General features: G+C 50.8%; 1 protein-coding gene across 1 annotated transcript in view; it reads left to right on the plus strand.

Annotated features, from left to right (window-relative positions):
• Window positions 1–14,152, plus strand: part of RTKN (rhotekin) — a gene marked incomplete at its 3' end in the record, with an annotated part of 162,599 nt that overhangs the window by 57,692 nt on the left and 90,755 nt on the right. Inside the window, exon 4 of the mRNA XM_075584412.1 lies at window positions 5,887–5,948. Within this exon, the coding sequence (XP_075440527.1) occupies window positions 5,887–5,948 (62 nt within the window). The remainder of the gene's footprint in view (window positions 1–5,886; window positions 5,949–14,152) is intronic.

Here is a 14,152-nt window from a genome sequence, read left to right on the forward strand (position 1 = left end):
GTGTGTGTGTGTGTGTGTTGTGTATGTGTGCTATGATACTGCCCTGTGTGTGTGTGTGTGTGTGTGTGTTGTGTATGTGTGCTATGATACTGCCCTGTGTGTGTGTTTTGTATGTGTGCTATGATACTGCCCTGTGTGCGTGTGCGTGTGTGTTGTGTATGTGTGCTATGATACTGCCCTGTGTGTGTGTGTGTGTGTGTGTGTGTGTTGTGTATGTGTGCTATGATACTGCCCTGTGTGCGTGTGCGTGTGTGTTGTGTATGTGTGCTATGATACTGCCCTGTGTGTGTGTGCGCGTGTGTGCGTGTGCGTGCGCGTGTGCGTGCGCGTGTGCATGTGCATGTGTGTGTGTGGTGCGTGCATATATATATATATACACCCGGCTAACGTGGGAAATGTACGTGCCAACATGCAGATACGGCCTTAACCCCAAATATGAAACACACCAAAAAGCAACGTCCCTCCTCATCCTCATCATCCTCCTCATCCTCCTCCTCCTCATCCTCCTCATCCTCATCCTCCTCCTCATCATCCTCCTCATCCTCCTCATCATCCTCCTCATCATCATCCTCCTCCTCATCCTCCTCCTCATCATCCTCCTCATCCTCATCCTCATCCTCCTCCTCATCATCCTCCTCATCCTCCTCATCATCCTCCTCATCATCATCCTCCTCCTCATCCTCCTCCTCATCCTCCTCCTCATCATCCTCCTCATCATCATCCTCATCCTCCTCCTCATCCTCCTCATCATCCTCATCCTCCTCATCATCCTCCTCATCATCCTCCTCCTCATCATCCTCCTCCTCATCATCCTCCTCCTCATCATCCTCCTCCTCATCCTCCTCCTCATCCTCCTCATCATCATCCTCATCATCATCCTCATCATCATCCTCCAGATTTTAACCAATACATTCACTAAACGGCTACACCAGGCCCTGCACTTTGACCCGGCCTTGACTTTGGCCCGGCCTGGACTTGGCCCGGCTTGGACTTTGGCCCGGCCTGGACTTTGGCCCGGCCTGGACTTTGGCCCGGCCTGGACTTTGGCCCGGCCTGGACTTTGCCCCGGCCTGGACTTTGGCCGGCCTGGACTTGGCCCGGCCTGGACTTTGCCCCGGCCTGCACTTGGCCCGGCCTGGACTTTGCCCCGGCCTGCACTTGGCCCGGCCTGGACTTTGCCCTGGCCTGCACTTGGCCCGGCCTGGACTTTGCCCCGGCCTGGACTTTGGCCCGGCCATGACTTTGGCCCGGCCTGGACTTTGCCCTGGCCTGGACTTTGCCCCAGCCTGGACTTTGCCCCGGCCTGGACTTTGCCCCGGCCTGCACTTTGCCCCGCCTCGACTTTGCCCGCCCTGGACTTTGGCCCAGCCTGGACTTTGGCCCGGCCTGGACTTGCCCCGGCCTGGACTTGCCCTGGACTTTGCCCGCCCTGGACTTTGCCCGGCCCTGCACTTTGCCCCGCCTGGACTTGGCCTGGCCTGGACTTTGCCCCACCCTGGACTTTGCCCCGGCCCTGGACTTTGCCCCGGCCTGGAGACTAATCGGTTTCTGCCATGTATAGAGCGGAATAGACCTCATCCTTATAAGCTTCTGCTCGCCCTTCAGAGATCCCCTGCCCTGCCCGGCCTGACTTACACTCACCCTCACCTGCCCGGCCTGACTCACACTCACCCTCACCTGCCCGGCCTGACTTACACTCACCCTCGCCTGCCCGGCCTGACTCACACTCACCCTCACCTGCCCGACCTGACTCACACTCACCCTCACCTGCCCGGCCTGACTTACACTCACCCTCACCTGCCCGGCCTGACTCACACTCACCCTCACCCGCTTTTACCATCATACTCCTGAGATCCCCTGCCCTGCCTGGCCTGACTTACACTCACCCTCACCTGCCTGGCACTCACCCTCACCCGCTTTTACCATCATACTCCTGAGATCCCCTGCCCTGCCGGCCTGACTTACACTCACCCTCACCTGCCCGGCCTGACTCACACTCACCCTCACCTGCCCAGCCTGACTCACACTCACCCTCACCTGCCCGACCTGACTTACACTCACCCTCACCTGCCCGGCCTGACTCACACTCACCCTCACCTGCCCGGCCTGACTTACACTCACCCTCACCTGCCCGGCCTGACTCACACTCACCCTCACCTGCCCGGCCTGACTTACGCTCACCCTCACCCGCTTTTACCATCATACTCCTGAGATCCGGCTACATCTGCGCACTCGCTCCTCCCGCCCTCTGTCTCTTCCCCATGACCTGCTCCCAATACGCCGCCCCAAGCGCTGTTACCGCCTGCAGTCTCCTCACGGACACGGGAGAGCAGGCGGTTTGCACCTTTGTACCAGGCAGTTTGCACCTTTGTACCAGGCAGTTTGCACCTTTGTACCAGGCGGTTTGCACCTTTGTACCAGGCGGTTTGCACCTTTGTACCAGGCGGTTTGCACCTTTGTACCAGGCGGTTTGCACCTTTGTACCAGGCGGTTTGCACCTTTGTACCAGGCGGTTTGCACCTTTGTACCAGGCGGTTTGCACCTTTGTACCAGGCAGTTTGCACCTTTGTACCAGGCGGTTTGCACCTTTGTACCAGGCGGTTTGCACCTTTGTACCAGGCGGTTTGCACCTTTGTACCAGGCAGTTTGCACCTTTGTACCAGGCGGTTTGCACCTTTGTACCAGGCGGTTTGCACCTTTGTACCAGGCGGTTTGCACCTTTGTACCAGGCGGTTTGCACCTTTGTACCAGGCGGTTTGCACCTTTGTACCAGGCGGTTTGCACCTTTGTACCAGGATCGTTCATTGAGCAGAGCGAGGTAATGAAATAAAATGCGGTTTATTCACTTAAAATATGCAGACGCGCAGTGGAACACGAAACACATGAGAGAGACGCGCACGGGGAGAGAGAGACGCGCACGGGGAGAGAGACACGCGCACGGGGAGAGAGAGACGCGCACGGGGAGAGAGAGACGCGCACGGGGAGAGAGAGACGCGCTCACTGGGGTCTGGGCTACAGAACGAGACTTTCCCAGCCGAAATGAACGAAAAAACAAAGTCTTTAGCTGACCGGGACTCAGCCCGAGACGTCCTGGAACTCAGATCGGCGTGAAGTTCCTGCCGCCGCCGCTCTCTTCCCTCCGGAGGCGCTGAAATCACTGCGCCGGGTGTTAGCTCCAAACGTCCTGGAACTCAGATCGGCGTGAAGTTCCTGCCGCCGCCGCTCTCTTCCCGCCGGAGGCGCTGAAATCACGTCCTGGAACTCAGATCGGCGTGAAGTTCCTGCCGCCGCCGCCGCTCTCTTCCCGCCGGAGGCGCTGAAATCACGTCCTGGAACTATATTCGGCTGCAATCTCGGCCGCGACCGCTGCGTTCAATTATTAGACCTTGGTCCCAAAAAGTGGGACTTCGAAAATATTTCGACCTGAAATTCCTGACGCCGTCTCGCCGCTATTTCTCCGGGAGCAGCTTTCGGTGCGTTCCAATCTGCCGCCGCTGTTCTGGCGCTTAGAATCTGATCACCGGATTGGCTGAGGGATTCTTATAGTATTTCAGAGTTCATTCAAGAAATACTACAGCCAATCCCAGCGTGGGAACTTTCTCACCAGCCAATCAGAGCGATGGGTGAACGTTAGAGGCCAGCGCTATTTCTGTGCTCGGAGATACGGTGTAACCAGTACATTATCCTAATGTCCCGTCCCCGTGATAACGGGGGGGAAACAGGTGAGGGCTTGCTAGTGAGGGTAGTCAGTGGAGGCTCCGATTAGGGGGAGGAAGAACATATAACACAGTACTCCTGGGATGATCCCATAGTGCAAATGAATGAACAGTGGAATCCCGATGAGACACTAAATGTCTGCTGCGGCAAATTGTAGTCCGAGGACTTCTATTCAACCCAGGACGTGGGTACTCGGCCTAAACCTCCTGCCCAAATAGTCTTCACACCTCTGGCATCCTCTGAGGCTTTCATGTCTGATGTCTGGGTAGACACGCTGGCACCACGCTGGCAGCCCGGTGACTCACCCAGAACATCGGTCCGGGAAACCCCAGCTCATTATACCGTGCACCAGCATATACGTACTTTAAACACACCAAAAAGCTCAAATGTATATTGTATTAAACGAAGTCTCCTGGTTATGGGAACAGAATAAGAAGCTGCACGTTATTCCCACAGCCGTATCCCCCACACACTATAACCGGACTTGGCCTTTACAACTCCCCACAACCTTATGTATTGTTGGAGCACCCTCAGAACCCCTATACCGGGTTCTGGGTGACCTGGGCATTAACTGGGTATCCCCCCTTAACCTAACTGTTCAGGGACACCTCACATCCCCCCAGTAAGTGTGTTTCCCAGACCCCCAGTAAGTGTGTTTCCCAGACCCCCAGTAAGTGTGTTTCCCAGACCCCCAGTAAGTGTGTTTCCCAGACCCCCAGTAAGTGTGTTTCCCAGACCCCCAGTAAGTGTGTTTCCCAGACCCCCAGTAAGTGTGTTTCCCAGACCCCCAGTAAGTGTGTTTCCCAGACCCCCAGTAAGTGTGTTTCCCAGACCCCCAGTAAGTGTGTTTCCCAGACCCCCAGTAAGTGTGTTTCCCAGACCCCCAGTAAGTGTGTTTCCCAGACTCCCAGTAAGTGTGTTTCCCAGACCCCCAGTAAGTATGTTTCCCAGACCCCCAGTAAGTGTGTTTCCCAGACCCCCAGTAAGTGTGTTTCCCAGACCCCCATTAAGTGTGTTTCCCAGACCCCCAGTAAGTGTGTTTCCCAGACCCCCAGTAAGTGTGTTTCCCAGACCCCCAGTAAGTGTGTTTCCCAGACCCCCAGTAAGTGTGTTTCCCAGACCCCCAGTAAGTGTGTTTCCCAGACCCCCAGTAAGTGTGTTTCCCAGACCCCCAGTAAGTGTGTTTCCTCCTGTATATTGTAAACCTGTGTGTGCGTCTGTTTCCAAGGAACACATCACCATGTATTTTACCTCCTTGTTTTGCTGAGCGATTTGACCCGGTATAAAGGTGTAATAAGTACCTGTCTCCCGGGACACGCTGTCCTTCATAAGACCAAAGTGTACTAATGGCAGCAGTGTGTGGGGTTGTGATGATGCCACAGCAGTGTGTAAGGTTGTGATATCACAGCAGTCTGTGGGGTTGTGATGATGTCACATCAGTATATGGGGTTGTGATGATGTCAAAGCAGTGTGTAGGGTTGTGATGATGTCACAGCAGTGTGTAAGGTTGTGATGATGTCAAAGCAATGTGTGGGGTTGTGATGATGTCACAGCAGTGTGTAGGGTTGTGATGATGTCACAGCAGTGTGTGGGGTTGTGATGATGCCACAGCAGTGTGTGGGGTTGTGATGATGTCACAGCAGTATGTAGGGTTGTGATGATGTCACAGCAGTGTGTGGGGTTGTGATGATGCCACAGCAGTGTGTGGGGTTGTGATGATGTCACAGCAGTGTGTAGGGTTGTGATGATGTCACAGCAGTGTGTAGGGTTGTGATGATGTCACAGCAGTGTGTAGGGTTGTGATGATGTCACAGCAGTGTGTGGGGTTGTGATGATACCACAGCAGTGTGTGGGGTTGTGATGATGTCACAGCAGTGTGTAGGGTTGTGATGATGTCACAGCAGTGTTTGGGGTTGTGATGATGTCACAGAAGTGTGTGGGGTTTTGATGATGTCACAGCAGTGTGTGGGGTTGTGATGATTTCACAGCAGTAGTGTGGGGGTTGTGATGATGTCACAGCAGTGTGTGTGGTTGTGATGATGTCACAGCAGTGCGTGTCATTGTGATGTCACAGCAGCGTGTGATTGTAGTGATGTCACAGCAGCGAGGGTCATTGTGATGAAGTCACAGCAGAGCGTGTCATTGTGATGATGTCACTGTGTTTTTCAGGCCGTCGGATGCAGGCTGTATTGAGGAACGTCTTCCCTGTAAGGGAAAAGTCTCCATTTCAGGTGAGCCAGGGCGACTAGGGGGATTTAGGGGGCAGTACTGTGTGTTAGGGGGTAGGAGGAGGTAACAGCCTGTCTTAGGGGAGTAGGAGGGGGCAGTAGTGTGTGTCAGGGTGGAGGGGGCAGTAGTGTGTGTCGGGGTGGAGGGGGCAGTAGTGTGTGTCGGGGTGGAGGGGGCAGTAGTGTGTCGGGGTTAGGAGGGGGCAGTAGTGTATGTTGGGGTAGGAGAGGGTAGCAGTGTTTGTTGGGGTAGGAGAGGGTAGCAGTGTTTGTTGGGGTAGGAGGGGTCAGTAGTGTGTGTTGGGGAGGAGGGGCAGTAGTCTGTGTCAGGTAGGAGGGGGCAGTAGTGTGTGTTGGGGAGGAGGGGCAGTAGTCTGTGTCAGGGTTGGAGGGGGCAGTAGTGTGTGTCAGGATTGGAGGGGGCAGTAGTGTGTGTCCGGGGGGCAGGAGGGGGCAGCAGGTATGTGTTAGGGGGTAGGAAGGGGCAATAGTGTGTGGCAGGGTTAGGAGGGACAGTAGTTTGTACATCCAAACGAAGACACATCTGTACCTCCTGTAACTTCCTACATCCAAACGCAGACACATCTGTACCTCCTGTAACTTCCTACATCCAAACGCAGACACATCTGTACCACGTGTAACTTCCTACATCCAAATGCAGACACATCTGTACCTCCTGTAACTTCCTACATCCAAACGCAGACACATCTGTACCTCCTGTAACTTCCTACATCCAAACGCGGACACATCTGTACCTCCTGTAACTTCCTACATCCAAACGCGGACACATCTGTACCTCCTGTAACTTCCTACATCCAAACGCAGACACATCTGTACCTCCTGTAACTTCCTACATCCAAACGCAGACACATCTGTACCTCCTGTAACTTCCTACATCCAAACGCAGACACATCTGTACCTCCTGTAACTTCCTGCATCCAAACGCAGACACATCTGTACCACCTGTAACTTCCTACATCCAAACGCAGACACATCTGTACCTCCTGTAACTTCCTGCATCCAAACGCAGACACATCTGTACCTCCTGTAACTTCCTGCATCCAAACGCAGACACATCTGTACCTCCTGTAACTTCCTACATCCAAACGCAGACACATCTGTACCTCCTGTAACTTCCTACATCCAAACGCAGACACATCTGTACCTCCTGTAACTTCCTACATCCAAACGCAGACACGTCTGTACCTCCTGTAACTTCCTACATCCAAACGCGGACACATCTGTACCTCCTGTAACTTCCTACATCCAAACACAGACACATCTGTACCTCCTGTAACTTCCTACATCCAAACGCAGACACATCTGTACCACCTGTAACTTCCTACATCCAAACGCAGACACATCTGTACCTCCTGTAACTTCCTACATCCAAACGCAGACACATCTGTACCTCCTGTAACTTCCTACATCCAAACGCAGACACATCTGTACCTCCTGTAACTTCCTACATCCAAACGCCGCCACATCTGTAACTCCTGTAACTTCCTACATCCAAACGCAGACGCATCTGTACCTCCTGTAACTTCCTACATCTAAACGCAGACGCATCTGTACCTCCTGTAACTTCCTACATCCAAACGCAGACACATCTGTACCTCCTGTAACTTCCTACATTCAAACGCAGACACATCTGTACCTCCTGTTACTTCCTACATCCAAACGCAGACACATCTGTACCTCCTGTAACTTCCTACATCCAAACGCGGACACATCTGTACCTCCTGTAACTTCCTACATCCAAACGCAGACACATCTGTACCTCCTGTAACTTCCTACATCCAAACGCAGACACATCTGTACCAGCTGTAACTTCCTACATCCAAACGCAGACACATCTGTACCTCCTGTAACTTCCTACATCCAAACGCAGACACATCTGTACCACCTGTAACTTCCTACATCCAAACGCAGACACATCTGTACCTCCTGTAACTTCCTACATCGAAACGCAGACACATCTGTACCTCCTGTAACTTCCTACATCCAAACGCAGACACATCTGTTCCTCCTGCAACTTCCTACATCCAAACGCAGACACATCTGTACCTCCTGTAACTTCCTACATCCAAACGCAGACACATCTGTACCTCCTGTAACTTCCTACATCCAAACGCGGACACATCTGTACCTCCTGTAACTTCCTACATCCAAACGCGGACACATCTGTACCACCTGTAACTTCCTACATCCAAACGCAGACACATCTGTACCTCCTGTAACTTCCTACATCCAAACGCAGACACATCTGTACCTCCTGTAACTTCCTACATCCAAACGCAGACACATCTGTACCACGTGTAACTTCCTACATCCAAACGCAGACACATCTGTACCTCCTGTAACTTCCTACATCCAAACGCAGACACATCTGTACCTCCTGTAACTTCCTACATCCAAACGCGGACACATCTGTACCTCCTGTAACTTCCTACATCCAAACGCGGACACATCTGTACCTCCTGTAACTTCCTACATCCAAACGCAGACACATCTGTACCTCCTGTAACTTCCTACATCCAAACGCAGACACATCTGTACCTCCTGTAACTTCCTACATCCAAACGCAGACACATCTGTACCTCCTGTAACTTCCTGCATCCAAACGCAGACACATCTGTACCACCTGTAACTTCCTACATCCAAACGCAGACACATCTGTACCTCCTGTAACTTCCTGCATCCAAACGCAGACACATCTGTACCTCCTGTAACTTCCTACATCCAAACGCAGACACATCTGTACCTCCTGTAACTTCCTACATCCAAACGCAGACACATCTGTACCTCCTGTAACTTCCTACATCCAAACGCAGACACGTCTGTACCTCCTGTAACTTCCTACATCCAAACGCGGACACATCTGTACCTCCTGTAACTTCCTACATCCAAACGCAGACACATCTGTACCTCCTGTAACTTCCTACATCCAAACGCAGACACATCTGTACCACCTGTAACTTCCTACATCCAAACGCAGACACATCTGTACCTCCTGTAACTTCCTACATCCAAACGCAGACACATCTGTACCTCCTGTAACTTCCTACATCCAAACGCAGACACATCTGTACCTCCTGTAACTTCCTACATCCAAACGCCGCCACATCTGTAACTCCTGTAACTTCCTACATCCAAACGCAGACACATCTGTACCTCCTGTAACTTCCTACATCTAAACGCAGACGCATCTGTACCTCCTGTAACTTCCTACATCCAAACGCAGACACATCTGTACCTCCTGTAACTTCCTACATTCAAACGCAGACACATCTGTACCTCCTGTAACTTCCTACATCCAAACGCAGACACATCTGTACCTCCTGTAACTTCCTACATCCAAACGCGGACACATCTGTACCTCCTGTAACTTCCTACATCCAAACGCAGACACATCTGTACCTCCTGTAACTTCCTACATCCAAACGCAGACACATCTGTACCACCTGTAACTTCCTACATCCAAACGCAGACACATCTGTACCTCCTGTAACTTCCTACATCCAAACGCAGACACATCTGTACCACCTGTAACTTCCTACATCCAAACGCAGACACATCTGTACCTCCTGTAACTTCCTACATCGAAACGCAGACACATCTGTACCTCCTGTAACTTCCTACATCCAAACGCAGACACATCTGTTCCTCCTGCAACTTCCTACATCCAAACGCAGACACAGCTGTACCTCCTGTAACTTCCTACATCCAAACGCAGACACATCTGTACCTCCTGTAACTTCCTACATCCAAACGCGGACACATCTGTACCTCCTGTAACTTCCTACATCCAAACGCGGACACATCTGTACCACCTGTAACTTCCTACATCCAAACGCAGACACATCTGTACCTCCTGTAACTTCCTACATCCAAACGCAGACACATCTGTACCACCTGTAACTTCCTACATCCAAACGCAGACACATCTGTACCACCTGTAACTTCCTACATCCAAACGCAGACACATCTGCACCTCTTGTAACTTCCTACATCCAAACGCAGGCACATCTGTACCTCCTGTAACTTCCTACATCCAAACGCAGGCACATCTGTACCTCCTGTAACTTCCTACATCCAAACGCAGACACATCTGTACCACTGTAACTTCCTACATCCAAACGCAGACACATCTGTACCTCCTGTAACTTCCTACATCCAAACGCAGACACATCTGTACCTCCTGTAACTTCCTACATCGAAACGCAGACACATCTGTACCTCATGTAACTTCCTACATCCAAACGCGGACACATCTGTACCTCCTGTAACTTCCTACATCCAAACGCAGACACATCTGTACCACCTGTAACTTCCTACATCCAAACGCAGACACATCTGTTCCTCCTGCAACTTCCTACATCCAAACGCGGACGCATCTGTACCTCCTGTAACTTCCTACATCGAAACGCAGACACATCTGTACCTCCTGTAACTTCCTACATCCAAACGCGGACACATCTGTACCTCCTGTAACTTCCTACATCCAAACGCGGACACATCTGTACCTCCTGTAACTTCCTACATCCAAACGCAGACACATCTGTACCACCTGTAACTTCCTACATCCAAACGCAGACACATCTGTACCTCCTGTAACTTCCTACATCCAAACGCAGACACATCTGTACCTCCTGTAACTTCCTACATCCAAACGCAGACACATCTGTACCTCCTGTAACTTCCTACATCCAAACGCAGACACATCTGTTCCTCCTGCAACTTCCTACATCCAAACGCAGACACATCTGTACCTCCTGTAACTTCCTACATCCAAACGCGGACACATCTGTACCTCCTGTAACTTCCTACATCCAAACGCGGACACATCTGTACCACCTGTAACTTCCTACATCCAAACGCAGACACATCTGTACCTCCTGTAACTTCCTACATCCAAACGCAGACACATCTGTACCACCTGTAACTTCCTACATCCAAACGCAGACACATCTGTACCACCTGTAACTTCCTACATCCAAACGCAGACACATCTGTACCTCTTGTAACTTCCTACATCCAAACGCAGGCGCATCTGTACCTCCTGTTACTTCCTACATCCAAACGCAGACGCATCTGTACCTCCTGTAACTTCCTACATCCAAACGCAGACACATCTGTACCTCCTGTAACTTCCTACATCCAAACGCAGACACATCTGTACCACCTGTAACTTCCTACATCCAAACGCAGACACATCTGTACCTCCTGTAACTCCCTACATCCAAACGCAGACACATCTGTACCTCCTGTAACTTCCTACATCCAAACGCAGACACATCTGTACCTCCTGTAACTTCCTACATCCAAACGCAGACACATCTGTACCTCCTGTAACTTCCTACATCCAAACGCAGACACATCTGTACCATTGTAACTCCCTACATCCAAACGCAGACACATCTGTACCTCCTGTAACTTCCTACATCCAAACGCAGACACGTCTGTACCTCCTGTAACTTCCTACATCCAAACGCAGACACATCTGTACCTCCTGTAACTTCCTGCATCCAAACGCAGACACATCTGTACCACCTGTAACTTCCTGCATCCAAACGCAGACACATCTGTACCACCTGTAACTTTCTGCATCCAAACGCAGACACATCTGTACCTCCTGTAACTTCCTGCATCCAAACGCAGACACATCTGTACCTCCTGTAACTTCCTACATCCAAACGCAGACACATCTGTACCATTGTAACTTCCTACATCCAAACGCAGACACATCTGTACCTCCTGTAATTTCCTGCATCCAAACGCAGACACATCTGTACCTCCTGTAACTTCCTACATCCAAACGCAGACACATCTGTACCTCCTGTAACTTCCTACATCCAAACGCAGACACATCTGTACCTCCTGTAACTTCCTACATCCAAACGCAGACACATCTGTACCTCCTGTAACTTCCTACATCCAAACGCAGACACATCTGTACCTCCTGTAACTTCCTGCATCCAAACGCAGACACATCTGTACCTCCTGTAACTTCCTGCATCCAAACGCAGACACATCTGTACCTCCTGTAACTTCCTGCATCCAAACGCAGACACATCTGTACCTCCTGTAACTTCCTGCATCCAAACGCAGACACATCTGTACCTCCTGTAACTTCCTGCATCCAAACGCAGACACATCTGTACCTCCTGTAACTTCCTGCATCCAAACGCAGACACATCTGTACCTCCTGTAACTTCCTACATCCAAACGCAGGCACATCTGTACCTCCTGTAACTTCCTACATCCAAACGCAGACACATCTGTACCTCCTGTAACTTCCTACATCCAAACGCAGACACATCTGTACCTCCTGTAACTTCCTACATCCAAACGCAGACACATCTGTACCTCCTGTAACTTCCTACATCCAAACGCAGACACATCTGTACCTCCTGTAACTTCCTACATCCAAACGCAGACACGTCTGTACCACCGGTAACTTCCTACATCCAAACGCAGACACATCTGTACCTCCTGTAACTTCCTACATCCAAACGCAGACACATCTGTACCTCCTGTAACTTCCTACATCCAAACGCAGACACATCTGTACCTCCTGTAACTTCCTACATCCAAACGCAGACACATCTGTACCTCCTGTAACTTCCTACATCCAAACGCAGACACATCTGTACCACCTGTAACTTCCTACATCCAAACGCAGACACATCTGTACCTCCTGTAACTTCCTACATCCAAACGCAGACACATCTGTACCACCTGTAACTTCCTACATCCAAACGCAGACACATCTGTACCTCCTGTAACTTCCTACATCCAAACGCAGACACATCTGTACCTCCTGTAACTTCCTGCATCCAAAAGCAGACACATCTGTACCACCTGTAACTTCCTGCATCCAAACGCAGACACATCTGTACCTCCTGTAACTTCCTACATCCAAACGCAGACACATCTGTACCTCCTGTAACTTCCTACATCCAAACGCAGACACATCTGTACCTCCTGTAACTTCCTACATCCAAACGCGGACACATCTGTACCTCCTGTAACTTCCTACATCCAAACGCAGACACATCTGTACCTCCTGTAACTTCCTACATCCAAACGCAGACACATCTGTACCTCTTGTAACTTCCTACATCCAAACGCGGACACATCTGTACCTCCTGTAACTGCCTACATGCAAACGCAGACACATCTGTACCTCCTGTAACTTCCTGCATCCAAACGCAGACACATCTGTACCTCCTGTAACTTCCTACATCCAAACGCAGGCACATCTGTACCTCCTGTAACTTCCTACATCCAAACGCAGACACATCTGTACCACCTGTAACTTCCTACATCCAAACGCAGACACATCTGTACCTCCTGTAACTTCCCACATCCAAACGCTGGCACATCTGTACCTCCTGTAACTTCCTACATCCAAACGCAGACACATCTGTACCTCCTGTAACTTCCTACATCCAAACGCGGACACATCTGTACCTCCTGTAACTTCCTACATCCAAACGCAGACACATCTGTACCTCCTGTAACTTCCTACATCCAAACGCAGACACATCTGTACCACGTGTAACTTCCTACATCCAAACGCAGACACATCTGTACCTCCGGTAACTTCCTACATCCAAACGCAGACACATCTGTACCTCCTGTAACTTCCTACATTCAAACGCAGACACATCTGTACCACCGGTAACTTCCTACATCCAAACGCAGACACATCTGTACCTCCTGTAACTTCCTACATCCAAACGCAGACACATCTGTACCTCCTGTAACTTCCTACATCCAAACGCAGACACATCTGTACCTCCTGTAACTTCCTACATCCAAACGCAGACACATCTGTACCTCCTGTAACTTCCTACATCCAAACGCGGACACATCTGTACCTCCTGTAACTTCCTACATCCAAACGCAGACACATCTGTACCTGCTGTAACTTCCTTCATCCAAACGCAGACACATCTGTACCTCCTGTAACTTCCTACATCCAAACGCAGGCACATCTGTACCTCCTGTAACTTCCTACATCCAAACGCAGACACATCTGTACCTCCTGTAACTTCCTACATCCAAACGCGGACGCATCTGTACCTCCTGTAACTTCCTATATCCAAACGCAGACACATCTGTACCTCCTGTAACTTCCTACATCCAAACGCAGACACATCTGTACCTCCTGTAACTTCCTACATCCAAACGCGGACACA

Source organism: Ascaphus truei, unplaced genomic scaffold (assembly GCF_040206685.1).
Source record: "Ascaphus truei isolate aAscTru1 unplaced genomic scaffold, aAscTru1.hap1 HAP1_SCAFFOLD_583, whole genome shotgun sequence".
NCBI lineage: Eukaryota > Metazoa > Chordata > Amphibia > Anura > Ascaphidae > Ascaphus > Ascaphus truei.